The sequence below is a fragment of the Eublepharis macularius genome, chromosome 5 (genome assembly GCF_028583425.1).
Source record: "Eublepharis macularius isolate TG4126 chromosome 5, MPM_Emac_v1.0, whole genome shotgun sequence".
NCBI classification, from domain to species: domain Eukaryota; kingdom Metazoa; phylum Chordata; class Lepidosauria; order Squamata; family Eublepharidae; genus Eublepharis; species Eublepharis macularius.
In genome coordinates this window covers 41,310,643-41,331,165 of record NC_072794.1, presented here as the reverse complement: position 1 = coordinate 41,331,165, position 20,523 = coordinate 41,310,643, and the positions used below count along the sequence as shown (strand labels likewise).

The following is a 20,523-nucleotide window of genomic DNA, read 5'->3' as shown; positions in this document are numbered from 1 at the left end:
TTTTGTTTTGATTCATCAGATTGTACATATCTGTGTGTGCCCATATTACAAGTTTGTTCTTGGTTCAAAAGAATGATACTTAGTCCTGGCCATGTTCAATATATCCCAATGTTCATTTAAAATATGGAATTTTGATAAAGCATCTCTTCAAGAGCAAGATTTCTATTCAATATGTGTGTTTCTGAGATGAAAAGCTGTAATTGGCATCACCTGTTTAGACCAAGTGAAAGAACAATGGTGTCTTATTGTTGTCCTGTTGTGTTACATGGAGCTTTGGGAGGACAAAGAAATCCCTTCCCCCACACCCAGTTTTAGATTTATCATTTCTTCTTGAACATAAAGAAAATCCAGAGTTTCTGACAGAATGTTTTGTATAACAAATGTGGCCCATCCTTTGGAAGAATCAATGATTTTTGCTTATGCTCAGGATCCCCCCAATTGACAAACTAGGGTTTTGGAAGTAATTTTTTCTCCATTCCCAGTTGGTTAGAGGCCCCTAGAGTATATATCTTGGTTTGTTTTTAGGACCACATTAGATCTGTGGGCAGCCATATCAAAAAATGTTGCCTGTTTTCTCCAGCCAGGAGAAGTTGGAGTTTGAAGTGCAGCAACCAGAAAGTGATGACTACACGAGGGCAGAAGGCCATCGTTCCATGAATATCAGAGCTGGCCAATTCAAGGCCTTTTTATTTTGGGCCAGTCATAGAGACCAGTGTGGCTCAGCCTCATTGCTATTTTTACCTGAAGAGAGTGCTGAAAAGGCCTGAGCACACATAATCCCAGGTAGCTCTCTAGAATACACCCCATTCTATAGAGAGATGATTCTTGGTTCCAGTTCTGAAATTCCTGGCACCCAGCGTTTCATCCAACTAGAGAGGCTTACTGTGAATGCACTGCCTGACACACTGTGATCAGGCTTATCTGATCTGCTTTGGACTGTTGGGTAAACAGTGCCATGCAGGAGGGCATTTTTGCAGATGCTCTTATGGCACAGAAGAGCCTGCACTTGTATGCATCTCCAAGATGATATTCCATCAAACACATAGGTACAAACCCCTCCCCTCGGTGTGTGTTAATATATGTGCAAGTGAATATCTAAATAAGGCTATTGTTTCTGAAGCCATCTGCTGTGTTTCACATAAAATAGACTGAAAGATGCATTGCTGATCAATATGTTCCTCCTCTCTCAATTTTAGATTGTAATCGCCATTGAATTTGTGGTACCAAATTTGTTCCAAAAATCTTTTCAGTTATTGTTTATCCTAGTGGATCCAGTTGCAAAGGTTTCCTATTGATAGGTGTGTGGTACTGAAGTGTCCTACGTGTGGGATAACTCATATGCATGAGAATTAGACCTGCATAGCCCTTTGATAGATATTTTCTAAATCTGAAATAGATCTCAGTGAGACTCAAATGCTAGCCATCTTTTAATAGACCCTCCCCCAATCTTGTTTAAAGTAAAATGGCTAAGAAAAACCCTTATGTACTTATTCTGAGATGAGTATTTTAATCATGATAGTCTCTTACATTTTTGTCTTGCCCTTCGGGGAGGTGTATATGGTTTCCCCTCCCTCTTTTTAGCCTCACAACAACCCTGTGAGGTAAGTTAGGCTGTGAGAGCGTGACTGGCCCAAGATCACCAAGCAAGCTTCCATAGCGGCAGTGGGGGTATGTGTGTGTCAAACCTACATCTCCTCAGCCCTAGTCCAGCACCCAAGCTACCGAGCTACTAGTTACTTCCATGAATCATTCCTAAAATGGGAGGTGGATTAATGATGTGATTTCTTTTTCATGCTATCCTCTAGCCAGTGAAGAACTTCTTTACAGCCATTACTGTACATTCCATCATGCATCAGCTTCCATACCATCACAGTAATGTATGGATTGGATAGATCATAGCTCATAGAAACTAATTTAAAAATATTTGATGTGGAGAGGTCAGGATTGCACAGAAGCAGCCTCCATATCATGTTACCATAGCAATATACTATATAGACATCCAATGTGGTGTAGACTGTGGGACTAGGATCCCGGAGGCCTAGGTTCAAATCCTTGCTCTGCCATGGAAACTCCTGGGTTACCTTGGGCTACTCACACTCCCCTAGCCTAACCTACCTCACAGGGTTGTTGAGAGGATGAAAATGCAGGAGGGGAGAATGATGCAAACTATTTTGAGTCCCACTTGTGGATAAAAGCAGGGTATAGATATCTAAATTAATGAATAAGACTACCATAACTGCCCAATTGAAACTAAATTGTTTAATTTGCTAATGTTTCATATACTAAACAGCATTAAGCAAGTTTCTTGAAAAACAAACAAACAGACCAGTCTCTTCAGGAATTTTATAGTCAAGCTTTTCTTTTAGAAAGAAAAAAATGGGGGTGAAGCCTCCATAGGCCAAACTTTATGCCTGCAGCATTTTGTTTTAATGAAAAGGTTATAGGACCTATGAAAACAGGGGCAGGCTTTATGAAAATCCTGACAGCCTCTCTAACTGTTGTTTGCCTCCTCTCTGGCTCAGTTTATTTAATAGGGTGAACTAAATCCCTGACTTATTTCTGAATACACAATTTCATAAATAACTCATGAAAAAGTGTTTTAATTTGGTGAATGAGATTATCTTAACGTTCGTTTTTTATGTGCTTGTTAAATAATATAGCAGACAGACATAAATCTTTTGCCCTCTGCTGAAATGGGTGTTTTAAGCATGAAAGCTTTTCAAACTTCTCTCTGTATTAGAGGAGTACTTGAAAGACATTTTTCATGTTGAAGAGAGAACGTTCATACAGCTAAGCCAGCAAGTAGCACGGAGCTTTCCAACGTTACCAAGGAAGATAAAGGAAGTGAGGTTAGCCTTCAAAAGGGTAGTTGTGGCGAGCTGTGCAGTTTTCAATTATGAGGCTTCAAAAGAAATAGTGGATCTGGTCTGTGGCTTGATGGGCATTTAGCATAACCTTGGTCAAGATTAACCTCTTGAGCCATTATATCTGGATGATGCAAATAAATCAACAAGGTTGCTTTCTAGTTACTTTTCTGTGTATACAAAAAATGTTGCCCTGCTCCTTTTAACTGTCTATCCTCTTTTCTTTAACTCTTTATTTAAAGAACAGCAACATCCCAGGATGTGTTTCTATGTGTGTGTCTGTACATACACACACAACACATGTACACACACAGCTGGAGATGTATACATGGATTGGAGTAACTGCATAGGATTACATCTTTAGGCTATTTATTTGATATTTTATTTATTTTTATCCTGAATGAAAAAATAAAATTTTAAAAATGTTTTCCTTATACTTAAGATTAGCAGCATTAAAAATTTTTGAATCTGAAGTTATCTTTTAGTTCCTCTAGTCACTGGTGTGTAAGTTCAGTTAATATGACATTTGTTGATGGCGTAAACCGTTAAAAGGCAAAGAATACATACGCAAATATTTAGCAATTGGCTGATAAACCTGTGTGTGTGTGTATGTTTGTGTGTGTATGTCTAGGTCCAAATGTTGTGCTTCTAGCTTGTAAGAAAGTGCCATAACCATTTTGAAGTGTACATCATGTCCCATATTTGAGGGCTAGGCATTCCATTTTCAGGTTTTTCAAGAAATTGGATGTATTGGATCAAATCTGAAGTATGTGTGGAAATAAACTGTGATATCCCTGTGAACAAGACACTGGACTGCCAGTTCCAAGAATCTCTCTCTACAAATACATAATAGAATTGTTGACTCAAAATGAATGCCATGAATTTTGTAGAATATTGTGGTCAGCAGGGGGACAAAAAAAGTCTTAAATACTTTCTAATCATTTGCAACAGTCCTAATGGAAGCATAAGCCTTCCTCAGAGTGGGATGGTTTTAATTTTGCTTCATATAAAGAGGCAAACATATTTACCAGATGTTGTCCTCTCCTCCAAACTTGCTGTTCAACCCTTTAGATAAATTACTGCTGAACTTCAAAGCCGTCTCCTATAATTATGGCTCCAGCAATGTCATTTTGCATAGTAATAATAATAGTAAAAATGCTAGGTGCACATTGTGAAGGGCAGCATATGAAATGATATAGTATTTTAAAAATATTTGAATGCATTTTGAAGCTGAAGCTTTCTGAACAATTATCTCCAGTAAGTCCCTTGCACCAGCTGTCAACTGGTGTAAATCCATGTAACTCCACTAAATTCACTGCAAGTGTTATTTAACATCTGTTAAGGATATGGTGCTTTGGATTAAACCAAGAGTTAGGGCTTTTCATACCCCCCACCCCCAAACCTGGATTCACTGATGAATTTAAATTCTGCCAGATATTTCTGAATATGAATTGTAGGCACAATTCAGCCAAAGTTAAGCACTTTTGAAAAGAACACTAACTCTATAACAATAATAATAACAACATTCAATTTATATACTGCCCTTCAGGACAACTTAATGCCCACTCAGAGAGGTTTACAAAGTATGTTATAATTATCCCCACAACAAAACACCCTGTGAGATGGGTGGGGCTGAGAGAGCCCCTAGAAACTGTGACTGATCCAAGGTCACCCAGCTGGCTTCAAGTGGAAGAGTGGGGAATCAAACCCAGTTCTCCAGATTAGAGTCCCACACTCTTAACCACTACACCAAACTGGCTCTATGGAAATACTGTCTGGCTGCTATGCTGTACTAAGAAATTTCAGTTCTGTTATGACCTTGGTGGCTAATTTTGCACAATATTGTGTTCTCTCCTGTGTTTTTTAATTGATGTTGTAGTGACAGACATGTTACTACTTGTCTCCTATAAAACAGGGTGGAAGGGGAAGATGTAATGTGCATATCGGCAAGCATAAAAGGTGAGCCAAACTTATCTCATTACACTTTTCTATGAGCTTTTCTCCTCAGCTAGTTTTTTTTCTTGGTGAAAAGGAAGTAAATCATGCTGGGAGCTGCACTGGGGGGGGGGGACACCCCCAATGGGGTAAGGGTTTCATTTTCCTCCCAGACACCATGCTACACTTAAAATCCTTCCCCTCTGTTGTATAGGAAAATTCACTTGTCTCCTCCTTTTATTAGATGTGCAAAATGGACAAAGGAGTCTAGGGTTTCCTTTTTGCTTTTTGTAGTTGGTATTGTGATTTGACTGTTTTTATTTTATGGCTTTGCCATTTTATCATATACCATTCTGGTCATAATATACTGAAAACTTTTATATATACATATTTAACATTTTTAAAAAGTCACATGGAGTTCACCAAGTGCTTAAAAACTTTCCCACTAGAATTGGCTTAACTTTGGCTGGAATGTGTGTACGTATGTCTGGCTTCATAATGTTTTCAAGATTTTTTTTTGCCCTATCTCAATTACAACATTGTATGGCAAAAAAAAATAAAGGGGGAGGGAATGCAGCAGCAGGACTATCGTATGAGCAGAACTAGATGCTTACAACAGTCCCAGAAGTTCACAGGATGGGCCCCAAAATGGGGGTGAGTGGGGAAAGGGGTAAAGAGTGCTACTATTTCACTGCTTTGTTGGAACAAAAGTCTTGAAGCAGAGGAAGGCATTGCTACAGCTTTTTCTTACAGGGACTATTACTTGTTCGTACACTTCCTGAAAGCTATCTGGCAACCACAGCGTCTGGAATGGCTTTTCAACTGGTCTCCTGCTAGGGTTGCCAATTCTGACTTTGGAAATACAGATTTGGAGGGGGGTGCCTGTGGAGAGAGCTCAGAGGGGATGTGATGCCACAGAGTCCACCCTCTGAAGCTGCCATTTCCTCCAGGGAAACGGATCCCGGTAGTTTGGAGATAAGTTGTAATTCTGGGAGAACTCCAACCCCTACCTGGAGGTTTATAACCTTGTCTACTGTTGCAATCAGATTGTGAGGAAATGCTAAAGTAAAATGATTAAAGGAACAGATTTTTTTTATTGCTGTCAAAAAGGTTGGCATGTCTTAGTTAAGCAGTCATCTTGATATGACCCAAGGATAAACGTGCCTCAGAAGAAATCTAAATGGAAAAATGGGATTATATAATTATATATAATTATAAATGCCTATTATATAATTTTTGAATCACTTGCTAACAGAGGGCCTAGGGTTACTAGGCCATGCCTGGCAATTGGTGGTAGGATTGGGGGTGGGGACATGTAGGGTGCAATACTCTGTGATGCAACATCACTTTCAGGGAAAATCTGGAAATGATGTAGGGTAGGTCTAGGAATTGCCAGAAACTCTATAGTCAACCTAGAGCTGCCCAACATCACTTAGAAACCCCAGAAGTGATATCACGGCGCAGATGATGTTGGTGCTTTTAAAAAATATTTCTCCTGCTGCCATTCAAGCAGTAGTGGCCAACTACGGCCTAAAGCAATCACATTGCCATAAGTTGCTAGCAAAGTGAAGATGTTGAGACACTTCAGATTGGAGAGCAAGATTCAGGTTAGGATTGCCAGGTCTCCCGAGGTCCAAACTGGGGGATGAGGGTAGAGTTGTCATTCCTGGCACAATGCGCCTGGGGACAATTAGGTAAAAATTGGCCCCAAAATTGGTTGGGGGCCAATTTTTACCCAAATTGGCCCTTGGCATAACTCTCTGCTTCCGTGCCACATGAAGAATGACATCAATGTGCTCTAGGGGTTTCTGATCTGTTTCCGTGCATTTCCCCCCAGATGACCAGGTGAGAGGTGGGGGAGCAGATGCTAGGAGTGGGGCATCCCCTGCCCCCACCTCAGGAATGGGACCCCTAATTCAGGTCCAGTTGTACCTAAAAGACCAGCTAGATTTCCAGATAGGCTTACTTCAGATAGGCACACTATTTGCGCACTTATGGCAAGCAAAAACCTGGGGAAGAAAAATAAGGAGGTGGGGGGGGGGGGAGAGACTTTGACCTAGTCACTGGCACTTTATTTTCAGATACAACCTACAAGGGACGATATTAGCTGTAGAAATCACCATGAAGTTAACTATAGAGTTGCAGTGATTCCAAGAGCTACCGTTGTCATTTCTGGGTTGTACCCAAAAGTGATCTGGTGACATTGCCAACATCGTTCCTCCCCCCCCCCCCATATCCCTGCCTCCAAACCCTCCTGCAAGTTACCAAAATCCTAAAAGTTGCCTAAAAATCCTAACATCAGCTGTTAGACCAGGGGCAGAGTTCCTGTTACAAGAGAACAAACACAGCGCTGTCTTTGTGGCATGGGAAGCTATTTGGGTGTACTTGCTGCCATATGTCTCAGGGCAATTTTAACCATACCAAGATCATGCCATTTGGTGTGTTTTCTTTCTGCAACCATCCTCTGTATTTTATGTAATAAAATTTCATGCTAGTGTCTGTCTAATTGCTCCTCCTACATCACTTTTTTGGTACAGGTGATGTTAATACTATCTAACCATTTAGATAGGAATAGACTTTTGGGGGAACTTGAAAATTTTCCCAAGAAAAAGTATCTTAAAATCTAATTGCCCGAGAAGCTGCATAGGGGGATTATGCTGCTCTCCCCTTCTTTAGGGAGACATTCTCAATCATCTGCATCATTATCTCAGACCTATTTCCATATTGAACAATGAATGCAGCTCACACTTAAGAGAGTTATGCTTAAAAGGGCATGGAAGAATAGGGTCAGTGATGGATGACTTTTATCTTGACTCTTTTGCATAGCTAGTAGATTTCTAGAGAGAGGTAAAGAAAATACACTATTCTCTGTATTCCCTCATCAAACTCCCATGTGCACAAGACACCTTATGATATGAGGAAAGAAACTTCTGTGCACAGTTACTTTACTTTCCTAGAAGGACCTTATTTTCATCCCTATCTTATTTTTTTTCATGTCTAGAGCTATTCCAAATATTTGCTGGAGACAAATATATAAAATTGAAATCACTTTTGAACAATAATACTCACGTGTTTGATTTAGTAGAAATCAAGAGTATATCAAACTGAAATTTCAAAATTAAATGGACTTCCAAATCCTGAACGAATGTTGAAATTGGGAGATTAGTTTGATCTGTGTGAATGTCATCTTTCATGAGTGTGTGTGTGAACTTTATAATTATGGTAACAAGCTCTGAATTTCAGCTTCAAATGTTCTTTTGAACTAAATACAAAATTTCAAAATGCAAATTAAACATTTGAAGATTTTCAGATAGATATCTGTCTGTTTTGCTTCAGCCATTTCATTTCATGTATCTGCAGTTTTCCTGAGGCACAATTATGTTATTCATTGGGTGGACGCAGGAAGGGAATCATAACTCCCTGGTAGATTGTTGCCACCTATGATGGACCTAGTTTAGTAGAAATTTAGAGGCCCAGGCTAAAGGCAGAATTCTTAGAGATTCTAACACCAATCCCTCCAGACCCATAGTTTCAGGATAGCATGAGTATTTCCCCTTCCTCTACAAAACTATAGCAAAAAGAGCAAAAATCCTTTCCATTTTTTCCAGTCATTTGTTTTTTAAAAAGGGGTGGGTGGGTGGGATGAAAGAAACTAATCCTAGAGAAGGAACTACAGTATCCTCACAGCTACCTAAAAAGTATGTGTGCGAGAGAAAGTCTTGCCTTGGGCAACAAAATAGGCAGGAAAAAAGATCAAGGATCTTCCGCAGAACTATAAACAATAGATAAGACTTAAAGTGCACCATGCAAAGGCAGTTAATTCAAGAGACTTAATAACGTATTTATACTACTAAAGTGCAAGGTGCATGAAATAGATCAGGTGGTAATTCAATGTACAATTCGCATCCAACAATAATTATGCAAAGCAATTAAACCTGAAGACAGATCATGTATAAGAGGAGTATACTTCTACTACTCAAAAGAAAATAAGGCTGGACCCTTTGCTTGTATCTGAGGAGCCTGTTATGGCCATTCATTGCAGAAAGTTGCCAACTGACTAACTGGAGATGGAGAGTCTTGCTGTTCCTGAATTCTCTTGAGAAAGATTGCCGAAACAGGAGAGCAGCTAGCCCCGTCGAGCGTTTCTCAGCAGCTGCAGACCCCCCCCCCCCCCTCAGCTGGACAGTCCTTCTGCTGTCTCCTGTCTGGGAGTTGCAATGTTATACCTACAAGTAGAGAAGCAAAAAGGACTATCTGTGAAAGGAGTATTCGAACTGAGAAATTTTTTGTGGACTCTCCAACCTCATTTTCTTTTGAGTAGTAGAAGTATACTATTGTTTATAGTTCTGCGGAAGATCTTTGATATTTTTTTCCTGCCTGCTTATTTCGCGGCTTCCCCTTGTGGTGTTGTTTAGGGCAACAAAATAGTCTGAAGCCAGTCTTGACTGCTAACAATTCTCTCCATAATATAGCAGCTATATGTAAGCAGCAACAGTACATCTTTTTATGGTATGGTGCATCTACAGCATCTAAGCCACCTTTGTATAGTCATGGTCATACAAAGATAGAGGTGCTGTGAATTTGTTGCGGCTATCTTCACTGAAGGATTTTCCATTGGTGGGTGATTAATGGTAACGCAGCTGGACCATGGAGCTCAGCAGTTTGCCCACTTGTGTTATATACTATTATCTCCGCTGAAAATTAAAATGCTGCAGTTGGGGGCTTCATCTTACCTGTTTCACAGTTCAGCCCAGTGTAGGGCCTGAAGCAATCACACTGATAACTCAGCCACAAGTTGATGCAGCGCCCCCTGTTCTGACAAGGGTTGAGTTCGCACCACTCCTTTTTAGTGCAGCCTGCCTTGACATTTAAAGATGACTCAGATGACATGTTCTCTGGGGTAATAATATTCAAGTCTATTTCAATGTCCTGAAGACAGCCTACAAATGAAGGTGCAGAATGTATATTATAGACGTTACGCAGAGAGTCACTGTCCCCCACTGGCAAACCACCCAAAAATGTGCTCTGAAAAGCAAACACCAGCTGATCACTATCTATTGCGACGTCAGTTTTACTGAGACATGATTCTAGACAAGAGCTGTCGAGTAACTTAAGAGTAACAGCTCCTGCTATGGTTACCTCCACTGAATGCCATTCACCATCAGTGACATTGTGTGCTATATGCAAAAGGGCCTTTGACTGGTTGTTGACTTGTATGGATAAATGCAAGTAGCCATTCAGTATCTCCAACTTCACAAATGTGTCTTTGTCTCCTCGGCAAAATATAAATGCTGTTGGTTGGACAGTCAGAAATCTAAGGTTTATGTTATAGAAACAGTTTTCTGTAAGGGCTGTGACGCTGTTAACATGAAGAAACCCATTTCCCTGAAAAGACAATGTAGTCATGGTTTCACAGTGGACTCCAGTATATCCAGATGAACATAGACAACTAAATCTGTGTTGTCCGTTTGTGAAGTGAGGGATACACAATCCCCCATTTTTACATTTATGCTGAACGCAACCAACAAGGACTTCTGTACAGTTCCAGCCACCATAAAGCACACCATCATCTTCTTGGATGGGACAATGGCAGGTATAATTCCCAAGAGAATTTTCACAGGTTCCTCCATTTTGGCAAGGATTCATGTGACATTCATTGATATCTTCTTCACAGTGAATGCCTGCAAGAAATTGGAGAAGGTACTGATTCTTTTAAGTGAAGATCGTATTTAAAAGTTTAGTTACCTATTGAATCAAGCATATGATTGATGTAATCATGCAGGATAAAATACAAGTGCCTTCAAGAATAACTGTACATTAACAGAATATTTCTTAATTTCTGCCTTAATAATACTATTGCCCTTGATGTTGCAGGTGGGTTGGATCCAGTGATCTGTGAGCAGAAATTGCTGGGGGATATAGATCTTTGCTGCGTTCTTCCCCCACCCCCAGCAGAAGTTAATTCTTGTGGTTGCAGAGCCTGCACAGACTAATAGCCAGACAGTTTGGGGGAGGGGGGCTGCACAGAGGAGGGATAAGTGGTTAAAATTGCCTTGTACTTTCAACAGAGCTGTACTTGAATAAAAGGAGGAAGAGGCAATTTTGTTATCTTTCCCCACTTCAAAACAGACCCCCCCCCCCCCCGCATAGCTATTTGTCTGTCTGGATCCCGTGATCAACTTTCATAGGAACAGAAGAGACTGTGGGGATGGGGCAGGGGAATACAGCAAAGATGTGAACTCCTTGAGCTAATGGGTCACTGGACACAACCCAATTAGTTTATGATTATTTGATCTTGCTAACAAATAGCAATCAAAAAACAGCATCCTCTAAAAAATAAATTAAAAAACACATATTAAGCCTAGAAGATCATAGTATGAATGTGCCAACTGCGTATGTGTTTGTTAAGGAGCAACTAACAAGGAGGTCCATAACTGATTCTGTTTCTATCACACACATCCAGCCAAGGCACTATGTTATTTGATGTTTTTGCATACAGATACCGAACTGGATGAGTTCTGCATGCAGTTGGCATGACTGGAGCTCTCCTAAAACACCATGATGCTATGTGCACAACTAACAAGCCACAGTGACTTACCTCAATTAATTTTTTGTGTGTGTGTGCTAAGCTACTTCTCATTTTGCCTTCTGTGCTTTCAGGAATCCTAACAAAACTCCACTTAGGTTCTCAAATGGAAGAATGGGGACTGAACAATCAAGGGAGTATGATGATTTTGAAGTAATGGAGTCTTTACTCCCAACTAGGAATGGGAGGAACGTTCCATGATAAGAGTACCCTCACTGATCCACATTGGTTTGAACAGATGAATGATACGCTCAGCTCTGACATCTCAATCCGACTTGGGAAGCTGGAGCCTAGAAAAGTCTCCCTGTTTGGCTTGGTGGTTCCTTGAGTCTAACAAGAGGAAGTGATAGATTAAGGTCCATTCTACAGCTGAAGCAGGCTCCAGTCACCTAGGGATAGTGATCCTGAGGAGGGGCAAAAAATTCTTAATAATGAGAGGAACATTGATGGAGGAAATAAGGAACAGAAATACCAACTGCCGTCCCTCCATTTTCAGCCTCTAATAATTAGTGAGTTTCTTGTTAATTTCCTCAGCAAACTTTGCCATGTTTCAGGAAAGGGCAATTTCTTCCTAAATCAAGCTCGCACAATCTATGAGCCATCAAGTTAAACAAAACTAATAGCTGTATGTAGTAGACCAACAGAAGTTCAATCAGCCTGGTTTTGCTGCTGCCTGCTTGTGACTGAAAAAGTCAGGGGGTCTGTCACAGGCACTTGGCAGCCATGACACATGATTTGCAGGCAATATTCGGCTTGTTAGGTCACATGAGCCAGTATAGTGGTGAGAGTGTCAGACCAGGATCTGGGAGAACCAGGTTTGAATCCCCATGCTGCTGTGGAAGCTTGCTGGGTGACCCTGGGCCGGGCACACACTCTCAACCTAACCTACCTCACAGGGTTGTTGTGAGGATAAAATAGAGGAGAAGAGCATGATGGAAGCTGTTTTCAGTCCCCAGGAGAAAGGTTGGACATATATGAAGTAAATAAATAAAAATTGTCCAACTATACCCTAAATATCTCTCTCTCTCTCTCTCTCTCTCTCTCTCTCTCACACACACACACACACACACACACACACACACACACACACACACACACACACACACACACACACACACACACACACACACACACACACACTAAACTAGATGAGACAGTGATTTACATCATGTTTTTAATTGCTAAATAATGGCAATAAGGGAACTCTTTCCCCTTGCCCCTCTTGGAGAAGAGTTTAGGTTGCCTGTAGCTTTCTCCCAAGGGGACAAATAGTAGCTCTAGATGGGCAGTGTCAGGTCAGGCAAACAGCATAGGGAAAAATAATTCCCCTTCCATATGTTCTGTCCAATCCATACCATTCTATTTAGCATTTTTTAAAAAAAATTATGGTGCTCTGATCATGGATCTTCCAGCGTCCGGCCCTGTTTAATCCTGGCCGTCCTGCCCCAGTTCCTCCCCGCCATCTGTCACTTCCCCATTGATGGGAGTATAATTTATTTATTTTGGTTGCTTATTTTCATTTCTAACCTGCCTTTCTCAAAAAGGGGCTCAAAGCATGTTGCAATGTTATTTAAAACTATTTTAAAACACAGAGAGAACAACTAACCAGTAATTTAATTCCATTTCCACTTAATCAGAGAACCATTCTCAGCCCTAATCTCAAGGCTAGGGCATTTAAAAGCTTTTAAAGAATTGCCCGTCTAACTAATTCAGCTTTACAGAGCCCCCAAAATCCATGAACATGGTGGCCTTCCTGACATCATCAGAAAAGGCTATTCCGCCAGGTAAGGTCTATTACTGTAAAGGCTCTAGAGTGGGCAGATACTGTTCCCACAGTTTGTAAGATGGTACTGCTATTAAAACTTGGACAACAGAGTCCCTTAAAACTTTACCTATGCCCTGAGTGACATATTTAAATTCAGTCACTAGTGCGGATGCACACATTAACATGTCAGGGATCTATGGACCTGGTTGGGCACTATGCTGGCACACTGATGCTACAGATGTATATTAGCTAAGGGCCCAGTTAAATGCCGAAGCAGAATAGAGAAGCTGGTTTAGTCTAGGGATCACCATTTAAATTAAGCTTTAGTTCCTCCCCACTGGTCAGGCGCTCCACTGTGGGGACCCCCCCCCTGAGGTGTGTACAGGAATTAGCTATTATCTCCAGCTGTTGTTTGCAGGGCAGTGGCATTCTGGGGCTGATTTACCATCTTGTTGCACCTTGTCTAGTCACTTACCCCTGAGGACAGCAGTGCAAAACAGCTGCAAAGTGTTCCCAAGTCAGGAAGGAAACATTATTTTACCCACTTTGTATTCATTTCCCACAGGTGCAAATGACTTGCTTGAGCTGCAAGGCAGCAATGAATGGCACCTCGGATGTTAAAAAATATTAACATTGCGTGTTAAAAATATGTCTGAGGGGAAGCGGTTGCAAGGAGTGCGTTTGTTTGTAAATCCTCTGCTTTTTCACCTTTTAAATTAAGCAACATGCCTCACAATTAGGGAAAGAAACAAAATGTGCTATGGAGTGAAAGGCATTTGTTAATTCAAGGTTAATATGAAGTAACCGTGAGTTTTTCTTTGCTGTTTCTAAACAGCCAACTTGATAGGAAAATGCTTTGAAAAACCAAAGTACAACTGTCACATAGGGGAAGCAGCATATCAACCATACTGCCATATCATTTAAAAGCAGAAGGCTAGTGAAAAATAAAACACTTAAAATGAAGAAAATCTAAAGGTTGGCCAGGCAGCTTTTTCACTCAGTCTCACGCAATTCCCCTCCTTACTTCAGCCCCTACACTGTCTAGCTTTGGTCCACTCCACACAGGTCCCAATTGACTGGACGCAGGTCTACAGGAAGAAAGCCACACTGTCTTGAGATGCAATCATGCATTGTTCTCTTGACAAACAAGAAGTACCCTCCGGAATTTCACAGATTAAAGCAGAGGCATTCTTGTGTACTTGTTGCAACATCTCTGTTTTCACACCAAAGATGAATGCTTGAACAACACCCCATTACACACTTTTGAAGCAAGGCTGCCACTTCTTACCCTGGACACTTCTTACACCCTTATAATCTTTATATTTATTTTTAAAATCATTTTTATGTTGCACGAGAAGTGAAGGAGAGGTGCTGCTGACAGGACTGCAGAGAACAACAGGTAGGTAGGAACTGCAGTTGTAATAAGAGATTGAAAAGTACGCGTCTGGCGTCTGCCAACCTTATGCCAGAGATCTTCCTTGCTTGCTTGATGTTGTATTAATTTATTCAGCAATAGCCCTGAACTGATTTAAGACAAAGAGGGTCTTTTTGTGTCCGTATGTTTTAAAGATAGGCTAGAAAAATAAATCATTGGTTTGGAACCCGTGGAAAAGTTCACCAAAGGTGTTGATGAGGTGGATCTTTCCCCGTTTCGCCTTTCCCCTGCAGTCTACTCTTTGAACCCTCAAATCCCCAAGAACCTCTTGTGAAAAAAATGCACTACATGAGTGCTGCAGTAAGGAGGAAGAATCAGCAAAGTCTTCTCTTCTGTTATCAGCTTGCACTGGCAGAAGAAAAGATTTCCCCTATGGTGCCATTCACAAGGGCACCCCAGCTTTCAAAGAGGATCGTTGGAATGAGCAGAAAAAACTGCTTGGGGCAGAGGAAGGAGAGGAAAGACCCCTTCCTCCATTTGTGGGCTTTTCTGTTGGATCCAAGCCCTTGTTCTGTAATGTTATCTGGATGTCAAAATATACCTTATCATCTATAGCAAGGGAAATGGTGGGCTGTGCCTTATTGTTTAATAAATGTGTATTTGCATGCATCAGTACAAAAATCAAGCAACATCAGCAACCCATATGCAGCTTCTGGAGATCAGGGGGTACATCCTGAACCTAAAGAACAGCAAGTCTATTTGATTTACTTTTCATTTCCTGTGCTGTAGCAACTCAATGAACCAATGAATAAATCCCTCATTAGTTCTCAAGAAGAGTAACTAGCTCTTCCTGTAAATACTGGCTAATATTGGTCATGATTGGCCTTGCTGGAAGCGACAGCCACTGCCCATCATGTTAAGAGGATTAAGAAATATTTATAGAACTCTAGATGCAGTTCACCATTCAGACAGGTCTATATTTGAAGTGACAGCAAATTGTTTGCAAACCAGTAAAGTGTGAGATGTACCAACAGGTGAAGAAAAGGAAGGGTTTCTGAGGCATTCAATGTTTTCAGAGACTACAAGCTACATTAAATGTGCTACATTTTCTTTTAGAGCAAAAAAAATCAAACTAGTTCAGCTTTCACTGATGTTTACATCGTACATAAGGTTCTGATTATGTGCATGTCAGATGTTCTTACTCTCTATGGCTTATAGTAGTTTTTCTTATGTCCGCTATAATGACTTCTATGTCAAAATGAGATGAGGCATAGCCCATTGACTTTCTGTTAGCAAATGCTCGTACCCTTTGAGAAACTTTCTTCACATGTTTATTTTATGTATTGGTATTGCTCCATTGCTTTCTCGCCCAACTGGTTTGCATGAGAAAATACATTAAACTGTCTTAATCAAGGGTTGCGAAATGATTTATAGAGAAGAGTTTACAGAAGCAGTGGCTCATCTTGAATTACCTTTTGTGGCTCTTAGTTTTTGACTCGCTTATATATGAGAATAAAGCTGTTGGTAGAAGCGATGATCACAAGTAAACCATATTAACATGGATAGCCTTCTACTTTTGAAATATTGTAACTAGAAGAAAGCTGATATTTAAGCGTTTTCTTGATCTAAGCTGAAATATAGCTAAAAATTGAGAAATTATTGCCATCAAAACAGTGCAAGTTTATAATCTAGATTCTAGAGGGTTAGTATAGGGGGGAAGATACTGACATTATTTTCTTTCTACCTTGGCTTTAAAATATATTTTAATACCCTAGAAGCAAGCTAATATTAAACTGTATGTTTCTGACAACAAATCTCATTCAAAATGTTCCTTTAGAAGCAAAAATGTTACCTGTCACCATTGCTATTAAAATAGCCCAAGCCTGTATCCTGGCTGCAACCATTTTTTCCACAGCAGATGAGTTCCTTATGTTTGTATGGTCCATGAGGGAGATTTCTAAAGCAATCTGGAAGAGGAATTCTTCAGTAGGTAGTTCTGCAAATGTGGGATTGCTTGATAGCATGTTCTCTGTAAGCCAGATCGGCAGGGCTTAACGTAAGACTCATTACAGTGCTTGCGCAGTGGTTATATGTTATATGCTTAGGCTGAGATCCCAAGAACACTGACATGGAATTCCACGGGGATTACCTCCAAGTAGATAAGTGTTTGACTGACATATCTAATACTGGTTTAGATCAGGAGTTTGCTGACAGAATAAGCACGAAAGACAATTCACTCCCTTTGGTCTTCTCCCTTCTCCCCTCCCCCACAACCCATGTGGCTTTACTACATGTAGGTCTCTTGACTCTGGAAAGTGGGGAGAAAGGGAAAGTGGGAAAGATCCATATGAAAGATTCCACCTTTCACACACCCTGCCACCCACCCTTTACCTCCCTTCACAAGTTTGGGGCTTCCCAGGGAGGTAAGGACTGGTCACCACATGCCACCTGTCTAACCTTCAACCTGGCAGGCAGAGAGCCCTGACCCAAATTCTTATACTGTCCCCCCTCTCCACTTCCAGAGGCTCCATCAGACAAACGGTCCCCTGTATGTATCTCTCCTCACCCAGCTACTGCCCAGGGCTATTAGGGAAAGGGAACCCAGAGTTTATTTTCCCTATATAAGCAGCCACCATTTACTTAAACTTGGTCTATTTAATATGCCCAGAGTTTTTGAGGTCTCTGTGTGTGATGTTTTCCCTTAGCCAACGACTTCAAGCCAGCCAGGGTTAAACTAAACAAAAAACAAACTTTATTTACAAGATGGAAATAGGAGTGAATAATTTTAACTCATAAATATATTGGGGTTAAACAGGGAATGTTTCAATGTAATCAGCCAGCAAATATCTCTGCTGCCCTCTCTCAGCAGCCTCCAAAACCCTTCTCTTTGGGCTCTCATTCCAGTCCCTGGCTCAGTATTCCGCCCCTCTCATTGGTTGGTGTGGCGGACAGGACCAGCCCCAGCTCTGCTTCTCCTGAGGGACAGCCAATGGGAGCAGGTGGAATGCTGGGCCAATTGGAATCAGAGTTCATTGGAGAGAAAAGAAGGCTTTTGAGACAGAAGGGTTTGAGATGCTGCTCAGAGAAGCTGCATTAAAATGGCTGGCTATTAATCTGTTCTTTTACTTTGAAACCGTTCCTGTTTGGCCCCAGTATGTTTAGTAGTTTAAAATCCCATGTTCTGTCATGTAAGTATAGTTTGTTTTTGTTGTGTTTGTTTAACCTTAGCTGGCTTGAGATTGTTAGCTGAGGGAATATATCTGACACAACTGCTCATGACCAGTGGGCCTAGTGAATCAAATGGTGGCAGCATATATTGAGGGAAAGTAACTTCTTAGTTCCCTTTTCCCCAATCACTCTGGGCTGTAGCTGGGTGAGGGGAGAAACATATAGGGAACCAGCTGCCTGTTTGGTGGAGCCTCTGGAAGAGATGAGAGATTTTGTGAGGATTTGGGTCAGGGCTCTCTGCCTGCTGCAATGGAGGCTAGACAGGTGATGTGTGGCGGTGGACTCGCAGCCTTTACTTGCCTAGGAAGCCCCAAACCTGTGAATGGATGGTTTGGGGTGGATGGCAAGGAGTGTGAAAGGTTTATGTGTCTGTGAGGTGGGTGGACCTACCCACTTACCGACCATTCCCCACCATAGTTGGTTTCTCAGGAGAGGTGGAGCTGTAACCACTAACCAGTCCTGTCCTTCACAATCCATGACTGTCAGTGTCTTCTGTGTACGAAATAGTGTATCCACCCCATTTTCCCCACTATAATTGTATATCCTATCTAGATGGCAATAAAAATAAAAGTCAACCATATAGTTATATATTCTGCTTTTTATACAGGTTGTGTTCCGGGGCTGAACAACATGAAGAAGGCATGCCGTACTCATGATGTGCCATGTAATACTGGCACTTGATGTACATGCTTGCACATACAAAGTGCTGAATTGCAAGATCTCTCTCATGCCTGTTTGCTAAGGGAGAAGAATTATGCAAGTGATGTGCCTGTGTTATACTTTACATTGTGACTATAGTAAAGGGCATACATATGCCTTCATAATGGAAAAAGGATCTTCTGCTGAGGTAAGCACCTGAACTGGCCCTGAACATTTCCAGTGGGCCTTTGGGAAAATTGTGATTGAGGATACTGGAAACTGTTGCAAAGACCATTGAATCAGATTTCTTATCCTATCCTATGCTGCTTGATATCATAGGGAATCCCAGAAAGCATAGCCTTTTCCAGGGATCCACAAAGGGAGTCTGTGGCAGTGCCCACAAATGATTTTAGTGACCATGTATCTCTGGATGTCCAGCATTATGAGAGATCACCCTCCTATAATTCTTTGTGTATTTCAGAACACAGGGAGAAAGAGCTCTCACTTGGCACCATGTGGCTGAAACAGATCCTGTGTTTGCTATGAACTCTCTAGCATTTGCAGGGAATTCAAAGGAGGGGAAGATGAGTCTTAAATTTGCATTGGGCTTTTGAAACAGTTGGAGATATGGGAATATTTATTACTGTTTTTCTCTGACAGGAGAATTTTACATGTGGCAGAGGAATTGGAAGAGAAGCAGGGTAGAAACCAAAAATAATAAGTTTTTAACATCAGCCGTTATCTGTAGATTCTGGTCATTGCTAGAAGTGAAAGTAAATTACATTTCTTACTGGTTCTATCTTGGGGTGGGGGTGGGGCATGAAGTAGAAGGTGCCGTTTTAGTAACATTCTGACTGGTTCTGGTTCCTACCAGCTTACTTTCACCCCAGTCATTGCACTTTGAGCATGGCCATAAACCACACCCCACTGAATTCAATGGCTATGTGCCCATTCATTTGAATTGCATTTTTTCCTGTAATCCCTCATCAAGCTATATATGCATGCTGAAACTGGTAGGATTAATCATGAATTGAATGTATAACATAATAGGTATTATAGCATATTTTAGTGTCAAATAAACAAGTAATTCTTTCCTATAACTAACATTTGACATACATTTCATTATTAATGCAACATTTATGTAACGATTTGTGCCTTTTTCATTTACCTCTATATGCATTATGTTACTTCATCATGGCTGATACAGGGTCGGTATAGCAAGCTAAAAATGTCTATTGGTCTCTAAGGGCCAAGCTACAAGTGATGAATGACACTTGAACAGCAAGTGGATTGAGTGGAGGGCAAGGGAACAGGGAGAAATACACTTGCCGTTCAAGTGTCATTCGTCACTTGTAGCTTCGCCCTAAAGGTAACAGTGTTGACTTTGAACATATCTACATGAGACGATCTTGTGAGAAATCTTGAAATCTTCAAGATCCTAATCAGAGAGATCAAACACTGGCTCTTATACTGCTCTCCAGTTTACAAGTCAACTAAAACCTGAATTCAATCAATTCTGAAAGCCTGGCCTGAGCCCTTTTAGAAAGTAGATAAATATAAACATACCTTAGCAGTGTGTGAATGGGGGGAGGGGTCCTCAGGTTTCCTCCACTGGGCAGGAAACCTAGTTCTTTGCAGCTTTATAAAGCACAAAAGATTGAACATTGCTGCACAGAGGCCTGATCTGCAATCTGGGAAGGGACCTTCCCCCTCCCCACCATAAATACAGATAAGCACCAGGCAAAGTAACAGACTGTACTAGCAAACAAGTCAACATGCAACTGAAATGGAATTATAACATATATATTCGGTTTCTGACACATCATCAAAAATAGACTGGCTACAAAGAAAAAATCTGAGTTCCCTTGAATCTTACGCTGTAGAAGGAAATGTTCCCCTTCATCAATTAATTCCTTGATTTATTCTCTAATTGTGATACAAATTGGAGACTGTCAGCTGCTGCTTCTGGCTGAAAAATCCAATACTCAGTGGGGTGTAGTTTCCTCCATTTCTTTCAACACCATCTTAGTCATATTGAATATATTGAGAGATGCTAAGATCTGCAACATTGTAATGGCAAGAAAACGTTCTGAAGCACGCAGAGTAATTATACCTTTGTATAATGATCTGT

The 20,523-nt window shown here is 40.9% G+C and overlaps 1 protein-coding gene across 1 annotated transcript in view; it reads right to left on the bottom strand.

Moving 5' to 3' along the window:
* CRB1 (crumbs cell polarity complex component 1) overlaps positions 1–20,523 on the bottom strand; it is a 142,126-nt gene that overhangs the window by 40,541 nt on the left and 81,062 nt on the right. The window contains 1 exon segment of the mRNA XM_054981317.1: positions 9,533–10,480. Within this exon segment, the coding sequence (XP_054837292.1) occupies positions 9,533–10,480 (948 nt within the window).